The 14,824-nt window shown below is 36.9% G+C and overlaps 1 protein-coding gene across 3 annotated transcripts in view; it reads left to right on the top strand.

Moving 5' to 3' along the window:
- ANOS1 (anosmin 1) overlaps positions 1–13,107 on the top strand; it is a 191,388-nt gene extending 178,281 nt beyond the window's left edge. For all 3 annotated transcript variants that reach the window (XM_035287640.3, XM_035287639.3, XM_002762611.6), the window contains 5 exons: positions 2,174–2,268; positions 4,936–5,107; positions 6,074–6,294; positions 7,418–7,559; positions 9,030–13,107. In XM_035287640.3, coding sequence (XP_035143531.3) covers positions 2,174–2,268; positions 4,936–5,107; positions 6,074–6,294; positions 7,418–7,559; positions 9,030–9,088 — 689 coding nt within the window. In that variant the 3' untranslated portion in view covers positions 9,089–13,107. The remainder of the gene's footprint in view (positions 1–2,173; positions 2,269–4,935; positions 5,108–6,073; positions 6,295–7,417; positions 7,560–9,029) is intronic.
- Positions 13,108–14,824: the final 1,717 nt, after the last annotated feature.

Genomic DNA, 14,824 nt, shown 5'->3' with positions numbered 1-14,824 from the left:
CAAGGGGTTATTGAAGGGCAGAAATCAACATAGTAGCTTCAGCAATGTTGAGTTTAGGCCTCCACATGGGAAAAGGAGGGAGCACCAGCTCTTCGATGGAATAGCTCAGGTGAAAGTAGACATTTGGGAGCTGTCAGCAGAAACATTTTTCAATCCATGGGAACTAATAAAGTGATTCATGGAGGTGACCCAGAGAGAAAAGAAGAAACTGCAATGAACTCAGACATAGTGAGATTTAGGACTGACAAAAGGGAGGGAACCCAAAGGAGTGTCCCATGTGTCACTCTTGATGTTGCCTTCTATGAAGATGTAATTGCACTGGAAAATACGTAAAGGATTTTTAGGATATGGAGGATCCCCAGGGCAGCCAAGCCTCCTTGCATTGCTGTAATATACCCACCCAAAGTCCCCTAACTGCTCTTCACCAAAGACTCTCAATCATTGGTCATGCTCTGTTCTCATGTTAGCACTTTGACTGCTGTGTATTCCCTGCTGGTACAGCCAAGCTGCCCAATATTGTAACCATGGCCATATGCTGTTTAAGCTGTTTAAATTTAAATTAATTAAAATGAAACAGAATTAAGAGTTTAATTTGTCTATTGCACAGAGGACATACGAAGTGTTTTATAGGGACAGATGACTAGAGTTTATCACAGGCAGAATATTTTCATCACAACTGCCAGTTCTATTGGATAGGGCCAGCCAAAAACGCCCTCCTCACAGGTCTCTGCAGTGCCACTAACCACTGCTACGCCTTCTTCAAGTCCTGACTCTGAAGTGAACACACACCAGCCGCCTTATATAAAATCAGGCCTTTTTGTCAATCCACCCTACTGCCCTTACCTTTTGTATTTATATGCAGACTTATTAACTTCTAACATAACATCTGTCTTATTTAAGCATTTTATTTATTCTCTGTTTGTTATTATTGGCCCTATTACTATGTAAAATTCAGGAGGGCAGCAGCCACTCCTGTGTGATTATTTCACTGCTGTTGAATGGAAGAACATGGACACACTCACTGATTGACTTCAGCCTTGTGCATAGCCTACAATTCCTTTTAAAAAAAATAAATGCTTGATGTCTCCTATGTAAAAATTAAAACCTCTGGTACATGATTTCTCTTTTAACCAAATGCCCTGAGTGCCCACTTCTGTATCTGTTTGCTTTCTCAGATTTAAAGTTCTTCTTTTCTGGTTCTAAAGTGCTCAAAGCAAAGTTCCCACTAGATCAACCCAATTTCATCAAACAGTTTTCTCCTCTGAAAACCTCCATCAAGCACTTGGCATGATGTTGGGGACAAGATGTTAATCACCCACAAAACGGTGCCATTTTGTGCCATTTCATACCCTTCAGATACACTGGGGTAATTAATAAACCTGATACTGTCAAGGCCTGCTTTCTCACACTCAATGAGTTTCTTGTCATCGTTTTCTCTTTTTTCCCCCCACTTTATTGTCCAAAGTAATGTACAGAAAATATGCTGCTCACCCTAGGAATAAACATGTTCAAAGGGTCAGTCTTTGAGAACACCAAGTCATGTTTCAGTACGGATCAACCACACAGAAATTCCAGGATGCACTTGGTTAAGGGGGAAAGGGAAGCATATGCCCCTATCCTTTTGAAAAAAGAACTTTGTGGCAATACGTAACAGAAGATAAGCCTGGATAGGCAATTCTGCAAGTGCGAAGGAAATGTTTTTGTTCTTGTGTGGGTTTAATAGTAATTCATGTTTATTTTTTTTTAATGTAGGATTGAGAAACTTCTGATGATTCTGTTTTACAATAGGAATTACAAGAGCTGTTGCTAAGTGTTACCTTTCACTGTAGGACTTTGCTTATTGTAAAAACCATGGCTAGTTTATTCCCAAGACATCTTTGGAATAATTTTGCTATGACTTTACTAATTTTTTTTCTACTTAGTACTTGCACTTCAGCACAGGTTTTCCCTTGGCAGTGTGTTACTTTGTTCTTAATCATTAACTAATCAGAATTATTACTTATTATAATTATTAAGTAATCAGAATCATACCTCCTTTGGCTCACCTGTGTATTTGTTGGTCACTGGTAGAGTTTCATTTCCTCTCCTTTTCTCCTCTCAAGTTTAAGAACCCCAGACTACATGGAATGTAACATCCAGCCTGTTATTTTTGTTTGTGTGTTTTCGTGTTTAGATCCCATTGTCAACCGATATCATGTGCGGTGGTTTCCTGAAGCATGTGCCCACAACAGAACAACCGGATCAGAGGCATCATCTGGCATGACCCAAGTAAGGACCTGATCTCTAGGCCAACTTGATCTGTGAACATGATTTGACAGGAGGATGCACAAACTAGACATGTCAGACAGATAACTCATTCTCATAAATCAGCTATTGAATAATGACTCGATGGAAGCGGAAAACAGAATGGTCATTATATCCACTCATTCTTTTATCCATTCACACCATTGCACTGGGAACTTACTCTGTTATCAATATGGAGCAAGACCTAAAGTGCAGAGACTAAAGACACAATTCTTAAAGAACTCCCATATTTCAGAGGGAAATATGCCTGAGTGTCTGTATGCTTCATGTTAACTGGACAAAACCTTTCAATTACTTTCTGAATTTTGCCATGGCACCGTGATCTAAAGGTGTCATTGTACAAGTGAATTTCTGTGTGACTCTATCATTTGCCACCATGTCCCTAACTGCCATCAGCTCAATTAGTGAAAGAAACTCCCTGTTCTCTATAGCATGCACCAATATTTTGACTTTTAGCTTTAAGAGAACATTAAACTCTCTGAGGATAGCAACTCTGTCAATATTGCCCAAAATATTGTTCCAAATATTTTGGAGTTAATGCATGAATTATAGATTAGAATCAACAAACCAACACAAAATGTTTAAGAGGTCATTGTAGTATGCAAAGTGCTGATGACAGCAATTTATATGTAATACCTCAGGACAGTTTACAAAATCCAAAACATGACCCCAAATGTGCAATGTTTTGATTTGTGATATGTAACTAGAACATTTTTCTTTTGAACATTTTCTAAAGCAACGAGTATAATATTTTAAGAACCATACCTGCTGGCATAATTTTAAGAGAATAAGATAAAACAAGTCACTGGATTTTCAGAAATACACAGCTTCTTTTTCTTTGTTACTGGATTTGATTTGTCTCATGTTCACCAAAGTTTCTCCTTTCATTTATCCTTAAATTAGCTCCAATGTTTGTGACCTTCAGTAAAAAAATTAAACGGACATTCTAAATAGGGAAATCTATTTGAAAAGCAGAGAAGGAAATAAACAGAAGTGGAATTTATTAATATTTTGTGGGCAGAGGGGTGAGGTTTTTTTTGTTTTACTTATATGTGCGTGTCTCAGGACCTTGCAGAACTGGGCTTATGTCAGTGTAATTCCGCAATCTTAATGCTTATCATCTTTAGGAACTCTGAAAGTGGTAACAACTGTTTGCTAAGCAGATGTAATGTATCTGGTAGAAATGAAAATCAAAATCCTGAAAAGTTATCCTTGTAGGAGCTTAGAACTTGTCTGTATTTATTTTTAAACCTTTAGACCCAATTATTATAATTTGTTTTTATGCTACAATGGAGCATCTGCTAATTCACTTACTGCTGCAGACGTCTGCCTCCTATGCAACATGAAAGCAATATTGAAATGTCTGTGAAACAGGATCCTTAATAGCTAACCTTGGATTCCAATATAGTCCCACATAAAGTGCAGATTTATTCCCAAAGAAAAGCAATTCAGACTCCCAAAGAGACATGGCGGCCTTGGGTTGGGCTTGCGTTGTCCAGATTGGCTTGTTTCCTGTTCACTGTGCTAACTGGCTGCAGAGTTGGGTGTACCCCATCTCCTGTCACCATCTGGATGAAGGGTCAGCACCCCTGGAGGTCACTCCCTGTTTTTTTTTTGCACACTCAGTACTATGTCACCTGCAGCCACTTCCACTCCTCATTCAAGTAAATCACTCAAGCCTGAGTTTTTATTTTAATTCTTGTCTTGTTTTCCTGTCAGCCCTGCTGCTTTCTAGCAAGACCCCCTACCCGTAATTCAATGAATACTAGAGATATTCCATCTGTACCTTTTTTTCTGTCTCTTAAAATAATTTTAAATAAAACACATAAAAACCATAGAGTCTCACTACGATGCCCAGGCTGGTCACAAACTCCTGAGTTCAAGCAGTCCTCCCACCTCAGCCTCTTGAGTAGCTAGGACTATGGCACAAGTCACCATGCTCGGCTATCCATCTGCACCTTTTATACATATACATTAAGAATTAATAAATACAAAACTGAATGGATAAGTGTAACTTAGTCAAATATAAAAGAAAGAGAGCTACACACCTGTCATCACAGGAAATGTCATCTTTTGACGTTATCATAAACTTACGTTCCTAGCCTCTGACTCCTTACCATTCAGGTTTTTTCTTTTATTTATATTTAATCACAACATTATGGCATAAAACAGTAAGCACTCCAAAAAAGGGAAAAATTACATTGCTAAAAAAATAATCATTTTTTAACAGAAAAACTTACATATAAATGAATTAATCTATGTCTCAGAAAGGCCTGACTTTTTTTTTTTAACAGAAAACAGTTGGATTTGTATTTACAGCTTTACACCACTACCTGCACTGCCCCCAACTCAAAAATGCTGGTTGTGACCTGAGAAGTAGCCTGCTTTGCTGAGGAGTTATTATGATACTGTTTAATTTTAGAGGGTATATCCCATGGCCATGGGAGTGTTTCACAATTGTCATTAATCAAAATGTACACAGTGTCTCCTTTGTACTTTTTATAAAAGCCATATTACACACACTATATGGGGAAACATCCTTGTTGGATAGAATATTATTTCAATTCTTGCCAGTGTTTTTTAATCCCTAATGAGATTTATTGCTAGCATATTCTCTTTCTCTTGCTCTAGGAAAATTATATAATTCTTCAAGATCTGTCATTTTCCTGCAAGTATAAGGTGACTGTCCAACCGATACGGCCAAAAGGTCACTCCAAGGCAGAAACCATTTTCTTCACTACTCCTCCATGCTCTGCTCTTAAGGGGAAGAGCCATAAGCCGGAGGCCTGCCCTGGAGAAGCAGGTATGTTTTCACCTGAAGGACTTCCCCACATCTAGGTCTAAGGTGTCAGCAGCAATTTCCAAACATTGCCAAACTGCATTTCATAAGACCATAAAAACCAAAAGTGTCCCTCTTTCTAAGTTATGTTATGATGGCCTGATGTGGAAGGAAGATATTTAGGAATGAATGTGTTATTTTATAAGTCTAACAGCCTTGGAAAGATGTCCTTTGATAGTAATATTATCCCTTTGGAAATGAAGGGAAACATTCAGATGCCGCTTGTGTTTTGGCAAAGTTTGATACAATTATTTCATTTGTATCCCATCCCTTTGCTGTGTGGATTATATTCACACACTTTCCATGCCAATGCAGCAAACCTGACATGTGTACCTTCCATCCCCCTTCTTGCCAAAGCGCCTGTCTTGCAGTGGGAAAAACTCTATTTAAATGTCCTGGATTTGGCCGGACATGGCAGCTCATGCCTGAAATCCCAGTACTTTGGGAGGCTGAGATGGGAAAATCACTTGAGCCCTTGAGTTCTGACCAGCGTGGGCAGCATAGTGCAATCCCACCTCTAAAAAAATGAAAGAAAAAAAAAGCCCTGGATTTAATAGCTCTTCGAACAACTTTAATATTTACCTTCTCACTGCAGTCATTGCTATTCTTTAAGAAATAGTTAAGTCTTGCCAGGGTCTTAACTGCTCTCCTGCTTCCATCTTCAAAAGATCATTCTAAGAAAGGATCCCCGAAGGACTGGAAGAAACATTTAGCACAAAGTTGTAGTGATGAGATTCCTACTCAACCTGTCCCTATATGTCAAAGGGGTGATTGCCTGAACCCATGTTTAAAGAACAAGGTCAGATTGTTTCTATTAATATCATCCCACAGACTAGCTGCTGAACGTTCCTACGATGAATATACAATGGATCCCATGGTCACACATTCTCTAGTAGCCTAATCCTGGTTTTCCTTCTTGCATTGCTGCAGGTCATGTTCTTTCTAAGGTGCTAGCTAAGCCTGAGAACCTTTCTGCTTCGTTCATCGTCCAGGATGTGAACATCACCGGCCATTTTTCTTGGAAGATGGCCAAGGCCAATCTCTATCAGCCCATGACTGGGTTTCAAGTGACTTGGGCTGAGGTCACTACAGAAAGCAGACAGAACAGCCTACCCAACAGCATTATTTCACAGTCCCAGATCCTGCCTTCCGTAGGTGCCCCCTCTTATACTATGTCCTTCTCATTGGTATCTACTGCTCTTTTTTAAGACCTTCAGAGATGGCTGCCTCTGTCATTCTGTGTGCTGTACCATTGAGTCATATTTCTGTATTTTCTTCTTCTGAGTATATCTTTTGCAAGAATTAACACATCACAAATATATCTGTGCATAGTTAAGACGTAGCATAAGCTGCCGTCTAAAGTTTGATGGCTAGAGCCAACTCGTGAAAAGACTGTACCCTATCTTGTGTCTAAGTGATTGTGCCACTTTCTTGTCTTTGTTAACCTCACGTCTCTCTGGTTCAAGTGGACATGCCCTGTTTGAAGTGTTGGATTGGGCGGGGGAGGGGGCAGGTATAGCTAAAATAAACTTGTTTGTCTTTCTTCCCCTCACCTTCAAATTTGGCTCAAGCCCATAATGAGTTGGCCTGTCTTCCAGGCAACTTAATTCCTTAGTTTCAAAAAAAAAAAAAAAAAATCATGTGTGGGATTTTACCAGCTCGCTGAAAATGCCCTTGGAATAGCCAACCACCATTAAAAAATTCAAAAAGGGAAGAAAAAAAAGAAGAAACACAACTTAAATCTCAGAAAGAAAAATTCCATGGAATAAGAGAGTAGTTATTCTAAATGTACTAGGTTTTATTGAGTTTTGAGAAGAGTGTATTGGCATAAAAATAAGTATTTTTACTTATGGGCATTGACAGATATTGTGTTTTAAGAAAAATAGTTGGCTCATTTACTGAAAATTGGAAATTATCAAGAATTCGCATCACAAGATGTGCAGCTGAAGACTTTAAACCATGGGAAAGTCTTATGTTAAGGAATAAAAAAATAAATAAAATCCCAGGAGTGAGCCCTGAGAACTGGCATCTTGGCACATTTTAACTCTGCCAAATACCTTAGGCTGCCAAGAATTGAGTGAGGTGCTAAGAAATCATATGGCAGAGAACCCCCATAAATGAGGAAAAATATTTCTCTTTGCCTTTACGAAGCAACCAAACTTGCCTATGTATGATATTCTCGAGTAGGGGAAGAACTGTCCTAGCCTATCTGCACACTGTGCATCGTCTCTGAAAGGTTGTCGGTGAGCATCCTCTTTCACCTTGCCCCCTTAGGATCACAATGTCCTAACAGTGCCCAATCTGAGGCCGTCCACTCTTTACCGACTGGAAGTGCAAGTGCTGACCTCTGGAGGGGAGGGGCCAGCCACCATCAAGACCTTCCGGACGCCGGAGCTTCCACCCTCTTCAGCGCACAGTGAGTGGGGTGCCAGGGCATTAAGGTGTCCTGTCAGATCTTGTGGACACAGAAAAAAGTCTTGCTGGAAAATGAAAACAAATAAATAACACTATTACAGGTTTCTATGAGATAGGGAAGTTGTGATCACCTGAAATTCTTTCTCCCTGTTTGTACCAGCTCACTGGACTCTATTCCAGGTACCTGTAGTATAAATTGCATAGCTGATGCTTAATTGCTCTTTTTCTCCTTTCCTTCCCATTTTCCCCTTTTCTCCCTTTTTTGCTCCTGCCTTTTTTCCTTTCTCCCTCCATTTCTCCCTCCCTCCTCCTTTCCCTCTCTTCTTTTCTCTTTTCCTCCATCCTTCCTTTTCTTTCCTTCCTTGCATTTTTCCCCATATCATGCTTCCTTTTTTCCTTATCTTTTAAACCATAAATGAATATGGGAAAAAAAATCTATAGTCTCATATCAGTCTGAAATATTTTTAAATCAAGATTTTCAAATATCAAAATATAGGAAATAATATTTTGCTAAGGAACATTTTTTCTTGTCACATAGATATTAATTACTGTAATATATGTCATCAATTTTCTTCATGATATGACCCAAGTCCACCTACTTCATTTATTGCTAAATCAAGTCCAAGTTTAAAAGAAAATTGTCACCTAGATTTTCAAAACAGCCTCTTGCTGATTTTTAAATTACGTACTTCGTTTACTTTATTTTCTAGCTTAAATGTAAAAACCAGTGTCTAATGATAAATGTCTAGTGGATAAAACATTGAGAATTAGTCATAGTTTTAACTCTGATTATTTTAAATGATAGATTAAATTTGCCCTAATAAACTTGGTATGCTTATAATTTGAAGAAAAACAATACCTAGGCTGGGCTCAGTGGCTCACGCCTGTAATTCCAGCACTTTGGGAGGCTGAGGCAGGTGGATCACCTGAGGTTGGGAGTTTAAGACCAGCATGACCAACATAGAGAAACCCCGTCTCAAAAAAACAAAGAGAGAGAGAGAGAGAGAGAGAGAGAGAGAGAGAGAGAGAGAGAGAGAGAGAGAGAGAGAGAGAACAAACAAAAACTATCACAATGGGAGAGCTTGATAGCCTCTAAAATTTTTGTCAGATAAAATGCTTTTCTGATATTCCTTCATAGAAATTCTATTTAACAAAAGTTGTTGATAGTTTTTAACACTTCTTTGAGCAAATAAGAAAGGATTATGGTTTGACTGAATAATTGTGAGCTTAAGGAAAGGAACTTGTTTTCTTTTTCTTGTTATTTTATGGTTTGGGAAGGCATCAAGGAGAAAGAGAAAAACAGGGAAAGGAGAGAAAGAATGTTTGTACATTCAGATTCAGAATAGGAAAGACGGGGTCATAGGAAGGAACATTTGCCTGGGTCTCATGTTTTTTCTACAAATAAAAGTAATTCAATCATTTATTTGATATGTATAAAGGGATGTGACTGATATATTTTGTCACTTTTTAGGATCTCATCTTAAGCATCATCATCCACATCATTACAAGCCTTCTCCAGAAAGATACTAAACTATTCAGGAAGATTTTTAAAAATTGCACAGATGTGTAAGCTTGTTGAACTTTGGCCACGAGACATGCACACTTACAGAGGCAATGGGAATTGCTCAGAGGCCCCAACTCTCCTATGTGACTTTAGTGCAGGAAGAACTTTTGTCAATCACAGATGCATCTGGAGACAAGTGAGAAATAGTTGACTGGTAAATACAGATACCAGCTCCCTACAAGAATGGAGAAAATTAAGAATAGGCCTGTTTAACTCTAAATTCTGTTTTCATGTATGGTATCACTCATTTCTATAGAATTACAGCAGAACTCAGTTTTCCCTGAATTTGGAGCACCAAACTCCTCACAAAAAAGTAGAGTAACAAATACACATTTCACATATAACACTAAGCATAAATCTAATCAATAAAATATATTTTTGACTAAGTTATTGATTTGATATGAAAAATCAGATTATACAGCTTTGTTTATTTGAATCTTTCATAAGATCATTTTTATCCTCAGTGATTTGTAAATGAAAATACATAATCTAAAATATACCAGCGAATTTAAATCTAAAAATGCTTCTACTTTAAGTACCTTATGCTGCTTTTTAGACAAAGGTAAATGAAAGTTCCCTCTATAAATTATGGTTTACAAGACATCCAAAACAGAGAAACTCAATGAAATAAGCTGCTAACCAGATTTTACCTTGGAGAAATGAAAATTATTTCCTGGGGATGCTTTTTAATATTCGATCCCATTATGTGAGAGATTTTCCTGATATGTTATCTTATTTATATTTTTCCCTTATTTTCCTCAATACAGATAATAGGTGTTGGTGTACTTTTGTTTCACCAACTGAAAATTCACAAAACTTCTTGCTTCAAACGAAAAAAATCCCAACTATCGAGCATGTTTAGATCTTTGCAGAGATTTGTCTTTTCATAAAGCAAGCTCTTGTATGCTTGAATTTTATTAGTAATGTTAAAAAAAGGGCTTTGATTGATAGAGAAGGACAGTTACTTGTATTTAATTCATCTATATGCATTCAAATCTATTATATCTTACCTTTTGGAAAATTTTATGCTACAGATTACTCCCTTGTAGCATGAACTTTAGTCAAAACATGTTACCAGTATAGAGTGTTGCAGTGTGTATTGTAACCTAAAATGTAGAGATGTTTAATACTGTTTTTTTCTTGAAGAAAACACTCACATACATGGTTTGAAATCTGCATAGATACGCGTGTCTATATACACACAGACACATGCATATATATAAAGAGACCTTGAGCATGAATCTCTGAAGAAATCATTTTCATAGCTCACCAATGGTGAGTAAAGATATAGCTCTTTTAAAGGTCATGAGGATCATACGTTTTCCCCATCAATGCTGATTCTGAGAAAAGAGTGATTTGTCAAAATTAAACACTGTAAAAGAAAGGTGCCCCCATGTCATTACCTACCTAAGTAAAACAGAAAATCAGAAACCTTATCCTTAGATTTTGACAATCGTACTTGCTTCTTGTTGTTTTACTGTTTCCTGAATTCATGCATATGCCTGACCATTCCTGGAAAGAGTGGAGAACTCAGAAGTCATTGACTCCACGGGGCTTCACTGCAGTGTCTAAAGGCAAATGCAAATTAAAATGCAGAGAAAGTACTTTTATGATGTCGATGGATGTGTTTAGGAAACACATTTATAAACATGGATACCCAATAGTAAATATTGAAACCTGTTTCCTGTGTGTTAAACTATATGAAGAGTGGATATTACAGCTTTGTACAAGTTACTCAAATTGGACGCCTCAGAACGAAAGTTCATGTAGGTTCTGAATGGTTTTCTGCAGCTACTGTCACAGCTGGGATGGATTTATCACACTGAGTTGTGAAATTACCTGGCTCTAATAATTTTTGAATGGTGAAAATGGAAAACAGTCTTTATTTAAAAACATCCCTAAACTTAAATAAACTGATACCACAGATATCTTCTCTAAAACTATGCTTTATTCTACTGCCATTACCAGCATCTGAATTTCAAGTTCTTAAAACTTTTGAAAATTAAAATTTTTCATTATTGGCTGTTTATCTTTTTCATGAATTTGTCATGAACAAATCCAAATATTGATGCCAGCAAATTTTTGTACTGTTGTATAGTTAAAAATGCTGGGAGTCTATACATAGCTACAAAATATTATTAAATTATTACATTTAATTTTATAAAACTTAATCATGCTTCTTTTGTCTGGGTAATAGAGATTGGACAGATATTTTTAGTTCATATGGTGATTCTGAAGCTTACATCTCCCTTAAAAAATCTAAACCAGCTCTTATGGGCTTCTAATTTTGCTATAAATAAATAATTTAAATTTTATTGGTGTTATTAGAAGAAAAACCCTATTAATGGGGTAATAAGTGTTTCTCTTGTGAATTTTAATAAGCTCCAATATTATTCAGATGATCAAAAATATAGTTGCAATTTTTTGAATTTTAAAAATGTGATTGCTCTAATAAAGGATAAAACCTATGTTTTTAAACAAACATAGTTTTGGTACCTAATCCTGTAATACGTTTTATTGAAATTAGATGCATTTCTCTAATGTGAGAAAACTATATCCAGTAATGCTATTGACTGTTTAAAAAATTAAGCTTATCAAAAATGTTATCAAATACAGGTGGCTAATTTGATATACATTGCAGTTACATGCATTATTTTTATTTACAACATTTGCTCCTTAATGATGATTTATCTGTGTTACTCTGTTTTTCTACCTGGAATGCCATAGAATTATTTTTGCAAACCAACGTCTGCTCCTTTCAGTCGTTCACTATTTTAATATGACATGGTAGACAAGATAAAGTTTTTGGCAGGTAATTTTTTGTAATGTGGATTAAACAAAGTTCAAAGATTAGATATATATCTATGTCCTGAAAACTGTAGATACATAGCTGACTGTATACACAGGTTCATCTCAACCTCAACACTATTGACTTTTGGGGCTGGGTAGTTCTCTGTTGTGAGGAGTTGTCCTGTGCACTGTAGGTTTTTAGTAGCATCCACAGTTTTTCCTTACCAGATGCCAGTTGCACCTTCCCCCAAGTTGAGACAACCAAATATGTCTCCAGATATTGCCAACTGCCCCTGAGGGTCGGTACCTCTGGTTGAGAACCATTGCTAGAGAATGATCTTTACTCAGTAGATGAGAACTTGGCCTTTATAGGAAACCCAGTAAATTTCTACAACAAGTCCCAAAAACTAAGGGAAAGCTAAGACGTTATTATGGTTGACTTCAAAGGCCTAAACTGTGTCTTTTATGTCCACTAAACAACCTGATTAAAAGATGGAATTGTGACTTGTGTCTGTGTTATACAAGTACAAATACTAATTTTGCCCTGTGTATCCATAAATGTCATTTGTGATATTGACTTATTTATTTAATGCCCTTTCTTATGCCGTGGTTTTCAAGTTTACTCGTTTCTATGGTTGCAAATAACTCTAAAACTTATTATATAAACTTTCTCATTATAAGCAGAACACAGTAGCTAAATATCTGATGCATGTACTTTAAAGTTTATTATAAGATATGAACAGATCTATAAAGATGTTGACTCTTACTATGGTTTTGCATGGCCAGACTCGGTATCAGGTACAGAGAGGATTCTCATGACTGTCTTACCTCTACTGAATATTTTAGTGAGTTATATGATTTACAGAGTGATTAACAGAGATCTATATAAAGTTATTTTCCCCTTTACTTAATTATCTTGTAGTGTGCAGATAACAAAACTGCTACCTTCTCATTCAAATGGTCTGTAGAATTCATGTCCTTACAGTGGTCATTTAAAGTCAATATTTATTTATGTATGTAATAAAAAAGTTGGATTTTTGTGTATGTCTGTCATGTTATTTAGAGAGAAGTAATCTTGTAAAAAATGTTTTGTAAAAAACAAAGTATTGTAAATAGTCTTGATATTCTGTGACTCATTATTTTCATGTTAGAGTTTGTACATACTGGTTCAATAATAAAGTATCCTTAAACCAGACCAAGTAGTCAACTCATTTATTTCTTAAATAAACATTTTTGCTGGGCACAGTGGAATGCACCTGTAGTCTCAGTTACTAGGGAGGCTGAATTTGAAGGATCACTTGAGTTCTGAATGTTTGAGACCAGCTTGGGCAACATAGCAAGACCCTGTCTCCAAAAATTAAAAAAGAAAAGAAAAGAAAAGAAAAGTTCCTGCATTTAAGAAGAAAAATTGACAGCTTCTGCTGCCAAGGAGATTTCAAAAGCCTCTTTCCATGTCTGTGTTAATGGAATGTGAGGTCTGGTAAATGTTAACAAGACAGCACTTCATCCTAATGAAAGTATCTTGGAATTTGACAATCAACACTTCGGATTTCTGTCATCATGTTTCCAGTTGTAACTCCTGATGGTTTTAGTGGTATTTTAAGTCGAGGATATACAATTTTAGGCTGTTATTTTTGCCACCAATATTTATTCCTAAAATTGTAGATATGTGCAATGCCAATAAGCATTCACTCATATTTGTTTTTCAATACTTCATACTATGGAAGCCTTTAAATCTCCAATATCTAAGAAGAGTTTTGAGAGGCTTGTACATCCCCACTTTGACATGCAATTTACCCATACCTGCTGACGAATTGGAAAAAAAATGCCTAAGAAAAAAAATCATAAGAAATAAAGGCTTTGGCCGGGCGCAGTGGATCACACCTATAATCCCAGCACTTTGGGAGGCCGAGGCGGGTGGATCACAAGGTCAAGGGATCGAGACCATCCTGGTCAACATGGTGAAACCCCGTCTCTACTAAAAATACAAAAATTAGCTGGGCGTGGTGGCGTGTGCCTGTAGTCCCAGCTACTCGGGAGGCTGAAGCAGGAGAATTGCTTGAACCCAGGAGGCAGAGGTTGCGGTGAGCTGAGATCGCGCCATTGCACTCCAGCCTGGGTAACAAGAGGGAAACTCTGTCTCAAAAATAAATAAATAAATAAATAAATAAATAAATAAATAAATAAATAAATAAAGGCTTTTAGGGTATTCATCACCCAAATAATATATATTGTACCCATTAAGTAATTTCTCTTTCCTCCCACTCTCCCACCCTCTGACCCTCCCAGCCTTCCAAGTTTTCACTGTTCATGGGTATACATTATTTAGTTCCCACTTATAAGTGAGAAGATGTGGCATTTGTCTTTCTGTGTCTGCGTCATTTCACTCAAGATAATGGCTTTCATTCCATCTATGTTGCTGCAAAAGACATGATTGCATTCTTGTTTGTGGCTGAATAGTATTCCATTGTGAATATGGGGACCACTTATATGCTGTTGGTGATAATGTAAATTAACACAACCTCTATGGAAAACAGTATGGACATTGCTCAAAGAACTAAAAATAGAACTATCATTTGACCAGGTAGTCCCACTACTACCCAGAGAAAAAGTAATCATTATATGAAAAAGATACTTGTATATTTATCACAGCACTATTCACAATGGTAGAGTTATGGAAGCATCCTATCAAGGCTATCTGTGGAGGATTGCTTGATGCTTTTTTGCCATCTTGAGGTTACAGAAAGAATGGATGGGGGATCCTGGCAACACAATTTATGGGAGGGGGAGAAGTCCTGATTAGCAAAGATGGTCTTGTTATGCAGATGAAACCTCTCGGTTAGCAGCCTTTAGAGAGAATAGATGGTGACTGTTTCTTTCAGACGTTAAAGATGTGAGGCTTTCAGTTAATT

The sequence above is a fragment of the Callithrix jacchus genome, chromosome X, assembly GCF_049354715.1.
Source record: "Callithrix jacchus isolate 240 chromosome X, calJac240_pri, whole genome shotgun sequence".
Classification (NCBI taxonomy): domain Eukaryota; kingdom Metazoa; phylum Chordata; class Mammalia; order Primates; family Cebidae; genus Callithrix; species Callithrix jacchus.
This window is presented reverse-complemented; position numbering and strand designations above follow the sequence as displayed.